A 9,620-nucleotide genomic window follows, 5' to 3' on the forward strand; every position below is an offset into this window, starting at 1 on the left:
TTAGTACGTGGCATTCGCAGCATTCGCGAGAGTCATATGCCCCTAGGAAGATCAGAGGTGGTTGTAAACGACTTGGAACAGATTAAGCACTCAAATGGCTTTGCTCCGCTGTGAATCCGCATATGCAATGTCAAATTGGATTTCATCCTAGTGTGATATCCGCAAATATCGCATTCAAATCTAATGGGATTACACAATCTTTCATGATTGATCTTAGCTGATTCTTGTTCAAATCCATGACCACATTTTGAACAACGAAATTGGCCATGCGTTTTCTTATGACGGTTCAGATGCATTTTTTGTGTGAAGGAATTCGAACAAACATGACACTGGAACGGCTTTTCTCCAGTGTGAGTTCGCAAGTGTATTTTGAGGTGAGTTGCGTCACTTGACAAATGATTGCACACATGGCATTTGTGCTTGTTTTGCTTTTTGGCCGCTTGATTCCTGGGAATCGTCCGTTTGTTTCGTTTTTTGGAGTTACCATTAGGTTTCTTCCCACTAACGACAGGTTGCGGTGGTTCAACATCGACTGCGTCACCCATAGCCTGTTCGTTGTCATCATCGTTGGCGCCGCTCTCATTCAATCGTTCACATGGTGTTGAGTCCTTTTCTTTGCCCGTCTCTTCTTCTTCACATTTGATTTCATCTTTGATCTGATCGAAATCATCGTCAAAGTCAATCGGCCTATCGTAATTCGCACGGTATCTTCCCTCAACTTTCGGCCGTTATATATTCATGACATCGTCATCGTCGTTGGGCTCTTCTTTAATATCAGCCTCTTGCTTGACTTCAACTTTTGCACACTTTGACTTGCACTTGCAGCGTCTGCCACAATTACCTTTGAATGGCTTCATTTTCTGCTGAATTCAGTGGAAATATCATAAATCGAAAATACAATTAAAATCATGAATAACTTAATAATTACGAAAAGTGATGCGATTTAATGTAACCACGTGTCTTTGTAAAGAAAAAGTACGCATGAAATGTGCACTCAGCGCAAACCCTCGTAAGTTAGGTTATGTGCTACCTATTTTCATGAGCATCTAATAATTTCATGATTCATCACATTTACAGCCGAATCACGGTGGTTGTATGAACAGTGGCAAACTCAGAACATCGCATTGTCTGTAAGCTATGGCATCAACGCCTACGGCTCATACACTTGCAAGCTTGATATTGTGTTAGTGAGTTTCGTTGAGTTCTCAACGACGCAAAGTGACACTTCATCTCCATTGATAGCTGTCAATTGAGCAACTTCAGGGCTCAATTCAAATGTATCGGTTAGACTCATTTCACACGATTTTTTTGTTTCAAATTCAAATTTGTTTGAAAAAACATATTTCAAAACATTTTTTGTTCTATGGAAAATGTCTTTCACTTCTGTATAATCCACGAAATTTCAAATTCAATCGCTAATATCTATCACTTGTCCGAAGTAAATGGATTCTTCTCTGAATAGTTATTGTATCATGTCAATGAATTCCGCATGGTTGAAAGCAATAACAAATTCATTCATTGTGTTTGTGTCGGCATGTAAATATAGTCATAGCAAAGAATCGTGCATGTCTTGCCAGCGCAATGAAATTTTAATAGTCATCCAACAGAAAAAATGATGTTTGATTTTAATTGCGACTTTCCTGCCTGTATTAGTGCCGTGTTCATCGACAGTTAATCTGATTTCAAAGCATGCGAAAAGTGTTCATGGTGAATGATACATTCCCGTGTTATAGCTGTGCCATATTCGTATCTTAATAACCATCCTAATAATTTTGAGAGATTATTGAGATCCGATCATAATACCGATAAATCTTAATAACGCTATCAACTTTTTATCAGGTTATTAACTATATTCAAATAATAACGTTATCGGATGAATCCTAATAATATCGTTTGGAAGTTATCAAGATCGAATCCTGATAATTTATCAACATTCAATCTTAATAATCATCAAGTTCTGGAAGTGGGTTTTGGTGGATCCTCAGGATCGACCAGAACTGCTCCCAGTTCTGGAAGTGGATCTTCAGGATGGGCCAAGGGCAGTGTCAAACCGGATCTGGTCCTTCCTTGATATCTTCCAAACGATATTATTAAGATTCATCCGATAACGTTATTATTTGAATATTGTTAATATCCTGATAAAAAGTTGATGGCGTTATTAAGATTCCATCATAATAACGATATCGAACGATATTTTTAGTTTATTACGATATCTTGATAAAAAAAAATCGTGAGCACAGCTATATCCCGTGTGCAAATAAAGTGACCGACAGTCACTCAGTTGTATATAGCTGCAAATAACTAAAACTGGCTAAGTTGATTGAATTCAAAAATGTTCTATAGAAACAATCACTTTAAGTTATTCTTTCAGCCAGTCGTCTAATTTCGGACTTTTTGGCTACTAGATGACTATAACTGAAGTTGACTACAGTCGAATATTTCGTTCGAGATAATCACTTTTAGTCAGTAATAGTCAGCCAAAAAGTCCGAAATTAGGCGGCTGGCTAGTCAGTCACAAATTTTTCATACGGGTTATGACATGCATAAATCCTTACACTTGTTCTCTCTTCCGCACTCTCACACTGTTGCAAACGAAGAATGCGCTCCTAGTCTCGTCAATTCCGAACGCACAGAAATAATTTCCAAATCGATCGAAATCAACATATGATACGACACGTAATTACAATAGAAAATGATTTGGCTCAGCAAATCAGTTGGTTCTGTGTTTTTTGCTCAATATTTCCGGCCGTATGATTTATAATTTTGTGGCCGTGTTTGATGGAAAATATCCGAAATCTGATATTTTCTGAAAACTCGGCAAGAAGCGGAAAAATGACCAGAAATCGATTCGAACTAAACAATTGAATAATGTGAGTTATAAACGCCACAGCTTGAAGTTGGGAAATTAATCTGAAAACGTAGAAATTCGACTGTTGATGACTTATTCGGCTTGCTCGGTTGGTTTTGTCAATGCAACACATTTGTTTCATAAGTCATTCGCCTCTTGTGGTATAAAATAACCGAAAAATGCTGCAAAAATGATCTCAAAAATCAAAGACAGCTTCATTCGTGACGAAGAAGACTTTTTTATTTTTATCTTTATTCAAATTTATTTCGGTTATCTTATACCACAAGAGGTTGAATAGAAAAAAGACATTTTGGTGCTTATATTTCGTTGAACATTCAAACATTTTGCTTCTAACCAACTATGGAGAAATTCGCCTTGAAATATTCGGAATTTTATCACATATCCCTGTTGCGAGTGTCGCTTATCGGAAGGTTTCACTGTGTAATATAAACAAACTGATGCCAAAACAAACTCATTCGTCATGTTTTTGTTGAAATATATTAATCAAATTAGGATTTGGTATTGTCCGATGTACGATTAATTGTTCATGCCTCGCGATCGTGAATGCGAAGAATTCAGTCTGTTCTGCAATTTGGTTTTAAAATCTAATTTGAATCATATTGGATTTATTTTGACATTCCCCACATCGCACCGAATGTACTAAATGCTCATTGAAAGGAACACGCTTCTTCGAGATGAACATCAAACGATCGAATGTGAGTGTGAGATATATTTATAATTGACGTATGATGATAAATTTTGTGCCGACTGGCAACTGAGCTATTCGTTGACATTCATGATGAATGCTACAATTCAGCTAAAATTGAGTTAGGAATGGATTTTATCACAAATTTAAGCCGATAAAGTATGCAAATCGAATGAATTCTGTGGCTTGCACAAACATTTGAAATAACATAGAGCCGATCTGAACCATTCATTCATCTATCGAGTATCATTATACAATCAACAATCCATCGGGAAAGAGTTGTACAAAAGAAGCGCGTTTTAAATTGCGATCGAGAATTCTTGTAATGTGATTGAAGAAATGAAACAAATAATATCAGTCAATGACAGATAGCTGAGGATATATGCTGAGCATAGAAACTCAGCAAGCTGAGATTGGGATATTTTGACTTTGTGACGTGCTATCCAAACAAATTTATGATGGAGGGGAGTTTGGAACACATTTTCCATTAAACTCCATCAACACTCCACCAAAATTCCACATAAATTTGCACGAATAGCAAGTCACAAAATCCAAACGTCCCAATCTCAGCTTGCTGAGTTCCGATGCTCAGCATATATCCTCAGCTATCTGTCATTGACTGAATAATATTCAGAAATCAACTAAAACCAAATATTTTGAAATGGGGAATTTCGAATGCTATGAAACTATATTATTATCCAAAAAACGTACGAACTTGATCAGAACGCATGCTAGGGATCGTTGATGTAACACATCTACCAAAGGAGCTTTTGTTTCATTCATAAGCCAAGATGAAATCGCTGCGAAAATAAACTCTGAAATCAAAGTCCAAACTCTTTTATATTTCTGTTGCTGTTTCAATTTATTTCTGTTTTATTTGATTGAAAAATGAAGCTTAAATCTAAGGGGGTGGTCATGAAGTTTATATAATGGGAAAAATATCAAATGTTATTTGGATATGATTTCGAATTCTTGAAATAAAGTCTCTGAAGTGTGTCAACCTATGAATTCAATCAATTGTAGGGACCATGAGTTATTGATTCGATTCGGCTATGGTTTATTGTTAAATCTATGGGCTGCGCGACTTATTTCTTCTTCTTCAAACGGTGAACTGTTTTCATATGTTTATCAGCATTACTTTTAGTGGTAAAACTTGCTGCACACACTTCGCATTGAATTCATGAACCTCTTTTGCACCTTCGGTTGCATATCCTCCGAAGCACTTTAAGCATTGGAACGGGAACTGATCGCTGTGTGCTGTTGACAAATGATGATTTAATTTGATTTGTTGGACGAATTGTTTGCTGTAAATTCCCTATTCGATCGATCGTTTTGCTCCGTATTTTGATTGCATGTGCCGCTTCAATGAATACTTGTGAACACTTTTGTAATGACACTGATTACATGCGAAGGGACTTCGTTGGCAGAGTGTTTCGTGTGCTTGCTTATCGTCTGGAGTGGCAAATCGTCGGCCACAATTCGCACAAGCATTTGGCGGTCCTCCGATGTGAGTCATCGAATGAGTTCGGAGATTTGTGTTGGTTGTGAACGATCTGAAACAAATTGAGCACTCGAACGGCTTTTCCCCGGTGTGAATCCGCATATGCAATGTCAAATTGGATTTCACCACAGTGTGATATCCGCAAATATCGCATTCGAATCGACATGGATTGCACATCACTTCGTGGTCGATCTTGACTGATTCTTGTTCAAATCCATGATTACATTTTGAACAATGAAATTGGCCATACGTTTTCTTATGACTGTTCACATGATCTTTTCGTGCGAAGAACTTCGAACAAACATCACACTGAAACGGCTTTTCTCCAGTGTGAGTTCGCAAGTGTGTTATGAGGTGGGACTTGTAACTAGCCAAATGATTGCACACATGACATTTGTGCTTCTTTTGCTTTTTGGCCACTTGATTCCTGGGAATCGTTTTTCTGTTTCGTTCTTTTGAGCTTCCGTTCCGTTTCTTTACGCTGCCGACTGGTTGCGGTAGTTGAACATCGATTGTGTCATCCGTTGGCTTCTCGTTGTCATCGGCGTTGGCGGCAGCGCCCTCATTCGATCGTTCACATGGTGTCGAGTCCCCTTCTTTGCCCGTCTCTTCTTCTTCACATTTGATTCCATCCTTTACCTCATCGAAGTCATAGCCAAAGTTGATCGGTCCTTCATAATTCGCGCGATATCTTCCATCAACTCTCGGCCTTGGTATGTTCATGACTTCGTCATCGTTGGTGGGCTCTTCCTTAATACCAGGCTCATGCTTGACTTCAACCTTTGTCGACTTTGACTTGCGCTTGCTGCATCGACCAGGAACCCCTTTGAATGGCTTCATTTTCTGTTGGATTCGGGAAAACAATATCAAGAATCAAAATTTAAATCAGATTACTATGAGATATTTTTATTCATATGGGATACAAATATCGCATAAAAATATCAGATATTTTTCATGCGTTGCGTTGTTGTAACGCATCTGCAGTGCAAAATTCATATTCCTTTCTGCGGTCCAAGTCAATTTTGCTGAATTCGGCTCGGATCAGTCTCAAATTCGACTTGAACCGCAGAAAGGAATATGAATTTTGTACTGCAGATGCGTTACAACAACGCAACGCATGAAAAATATCTGATATTTTTATGCGATATTTGACAAATCCACTTTTACCACCGAATCACAAAATTTCATATTAAAAAAATACCATCCAAATAAATGAAATATGTCCAACTCTTACGTTTGTCGTCGATTTTTTCCTGCTGGAAATATTTTCTGTATCGCGTATCTTCCAATATGTCTGCCTCACTTGGTGGTTCACTGAATAATGGTCAACTCAGAACAGCGTACAGTCTGTAAGCTATAACGTCAATACTCATACACAAGCGTTTTATTTATATTGGTGTGTTTCGTTAAGTTCTCAACGAGGCCAAGTGTATACATGTCATTTCGATCAGTAGCTGTCAATTGAGCAAATTCAGAAACATCGGTTGGACTTATGAACGATTTTTCTTTCTCAAATTCCAATTTGTCGAATTAAATATTTTGACAATGAACGTTTTGTTCTTTTCGAATTGGGAATCTGTAATGCAATTGCTCTCTGAGTTCCATCACATGGAATGATACGTGTGACGGCAGATTTCTACACTGAACTTCGTTCCCAGTGGGCCGAGCACTTGCTACATGTAATAACGTGTGGTTTCTAATATTCGGATACGTTCGCTCTATATATAGCAAGTGCTCGGCGCACTGGGAACGAAGTTCCGTGTAAAAATATGCGCTCACACGTATCATTCCATGTGATGGAACTCAGAGAGTGAAGTTGTGAAATTTACAACTCTATCGCTAACATTTATCGTCATATGATCGAAGAAGATGAGTTTTATGAAATATTAACTGAATCAAAGCAAAGAAACAGAATGGATGGCCAAAAAATGAAAGCAAAGTTGATTGAAACGTCCAACATTTTGGTGCCTGCATTCCACGTGATAGAGTTATTTAGTTGTCAAACAATAAGAAACTCATTTGTTGTGTTTATGTGGAAATGTGAGCAAATTTGTATCACAGACTTACGCATGTGTCGCGAATGCAACGAATACCATTTTGAATTATGGCTTAACAAATGTGTAGAATTTAAATGAAAACAAAATGCACGCTGCGTATAAATGAGAGGCGGCTAACGGCTTCGTTTACTAATATTTCTGAAGAATGTAAAAAAAAATCGAATTGCGGCTGATGAGATTGAATTAATCATGCTTTTATGGCGGAAAAGTATTTGGATTGAACAAGAGTCGCATTAGAAGAACATGTTTTTATTTCTAATCGAAAATATGTGGAGTATGTAGTGTGACATTTTCCGAAGTGTCGGCAATGACTTGAGCAAATGGACAAGTAATTTGAAATCAGTTCAAATCGAATATTTGGATTATTAGAATTGTGAACGACATACTTTGGAGCTGGAACTGTATGATAAAAACTTACTAACTAGATGTGCAGTGCACAGTTGCTTTGGCCAAGTTGACGAATTTTCCAAAACGCATTTGTTTCTTTCTTTGGCCAAGGAAATTGCTGCAAAAATAAACCCAGAAATAAAAAGCAATCTTCTTCTTCCTCTTTTCCATTTTATTTCGGTTTCAATTCATTTCCGTTCTGCTTCATTCGAAGTGGGAACTTAAATTTAAGACGATAACAACATATTTTTATGTTGGAAAATGGTAAATGTTATTTCAATTTCGAATGTATGGTCGTTTTTACGATTGAAATTATTGATTTGAATGTCTTTTATGTGTATTGAGCTGTCTATCTGTAGGAATGATGAAAAAGTCGATGACAAAGTCGACTGCGTATCAATAAATCCATGGAATAAGTGACTTATTTCTTCTTCAAACGGTGAACTGTTTTCATGTGTCGTTCGGCACTACACTTTGCCGCAAAGCTTGCTGCACTCACTTCGCATTGAATCCTCTCGCCGGTGTGGTCTTTTCGCATGTGAATCTTCAAGTCTTGTTTGTCTCGGCGATACTTCTTGCATAAATGGCATTGATAATGATGGTAGCCACAGCCATTTTCATGAACCTCTTTTGCACCTTCGGTTGCATATCCTCCGAAGCACTTTAAGCATTGGATCGGGAACTGATCGCTGTGTGCTGTTGACAAATGTTGATTTAAATCAATCTGTCTGATAAATTGTTTGCTACAAATTTCACATTCGATGGATCTTTTGGCTCCGTGTTTTGATTGCATGTGCCGCTTGAAATGAGTCTTGTAAACAGTTTTGTAATGACACTGATTACATGCGAAGGGACTTCGTTGGCAGCGTGTTTCGTGTGCTTGCTTATCGTCTGGAGTGGCAAATCGTCGATCACATTTCGCACAAGCATTTGGCGGTCCATCGATGTGAGTCATCGAATGTGTTTGAAGATTAGAGCTGTTCACAAAAGATTTGGAACAAATTGAGCACTCGAACGGCTTTACTCCGCTGTGAGTCTGCATATGAACTGTCAAATGTGATTTGTACATTGTTCTGTATCCACAAGTATCGCATTCCAATTGCTGGGAACTACATAGCCTTTCGTGATCGATCTTATCTGATTCTTGTTCAAATCCATGACCACATTTTGAACAACGAAATTGGCCATGCGTTTTCTTATGACGATCCAAATTACATTTCCGTGCAAAGGACTTCGAACAAACATCACACTGATACGACTTTTCTCCAGTGTGAGTTCGCGAGTGTTCCATGAGTGCATACTTGCAGCTTGCCAAATGATTGCACACATGGCATTTGTGCTTCTTTAGCTTTTTGGCCGCTTTATTCCTGGGAATTGTCCGTTTGTTTCGTCCTTTGGAGCTTCCATTCCGTTTCTTTACGCAGCCGACTGGTTGCGGTAGTTGAACATCAATTATGACACCCATAGGCTGTTTATTGTCATCATCGTTGACGGCGCTGTCACTCGATCGTTCACACGGTGTCGTGTCTTTTTCTTTGCTCGTTTCTTCTTCTTCACATTTTATTTCATCTTTGATCTCATCGAAGTCATACCCAAAATCGAACGGTCCTTCGTAATTCGCACGATATCTTCCCTCAACTCTCGGCCGTGGTATGTTCATGACATCGTCACCGTCATTGGGCTCTTCCTTAATACCAGGCTCTTGCTTAACCTCAACTTTCGCGGATTTCGACTTGCGCTGACGTTGTCTGCCAGAAACACTTTTAAATGGGTTCATTTTCTGTTGGAATCAGGGAAATAATGAATAATAAAAAAATAGCTAATAAATCGACACAACGCAAAACGAGTGTTTGTCGCATGTGTGGCCAAGAAAAAATGCACACCATGATAATGCGTACAAAGACTTGTATTTCGAATTAATTGTCTTCAATTTCCATAAATATTCAATCAAATCAAAATGTTTAAGCCGAACATCGAAATTAATATCAAAAAATGTTCAACACTCACGTTTGCCAATGGAGTTTGCAGCTGAAAATGGATTTAGTTTCTTTGGTTGCGATCTCTTTCAAAATATCTGCCGTATACTTTGTGACTAACTAAACACCAATGGGGTCAACACGA

At 38.1% G+C, this 9,620-nt stretch overlaps 1 protein-coding gene across 1 annotated transcript; it reads right to left on the reverse strand.

Annotated features, from left to right (window-relative positions):
* Positions 1-384: 384 nt before the first annotated feature.
* Positions 385-9,276, reverse strand: LOC129573315 (myoneurin-like). Its single transcript, XM_055453708.1, has 6 exons — positions 9,092-9,276; positions 8,343-8,476; positions 7,999-8,195; positions 5,536-5,898; positions 507-656; positions 385-447 (listed from the first exon to the last, which is right to left on the reverse strand). Exons 1-6 carry the CDS (start codon positions 9,274-9,276, stop codon positions 385-387), a joined length of 1,092 nt encoding a protein of 363 aa, XP_055309683.1.
* Between the last annotated feature and the right edge of the window lie 344 nt (positions 9,277-9,620).

This window comes from Sitodiplosis mosellana, unplaced genomic scaffold (genome assembly GCF_009176505.1).
Source record: "Sitodiplosis mosellana isolate CC-2019 unplaced genomic scaffold, AAFC_SMos_1.0 Smas_scaffold_6062, whole genome shotgun sequence".
Lineage (NCBI taxonomy): Eukaryota > Metazoa > Arthropoda > Insecta > Diptera > Cecidomyiidae > Sitodiplosis > Sitodiplosis mosellana.

Excerpts from the sequence above, each read along its gene's own strand:
- LOC129573315 (XM_055453708.1), bottom strand. The coding sequence starts at position 9,276 with ATGAACCCATTTAAAAGTGTTTCTGGCAGACAACGTCAGCGCAAGTCG. Across the intron at positions 5,899-7,998 it reads GCGAGAGGATTCAATGCGAA|AAAATGAAGCCATTCAAAGG; the intron begins GTGAGTGCAGCA and ends CGAATCCAACAG. Across the intron at positions 448-506 it reads TTGAACCACCGCAACCTGTC|GAATCAAGCGGCCAAAAAGC; the intron begins GTTAGTGGGAAG and ends GACGATTCCCAG.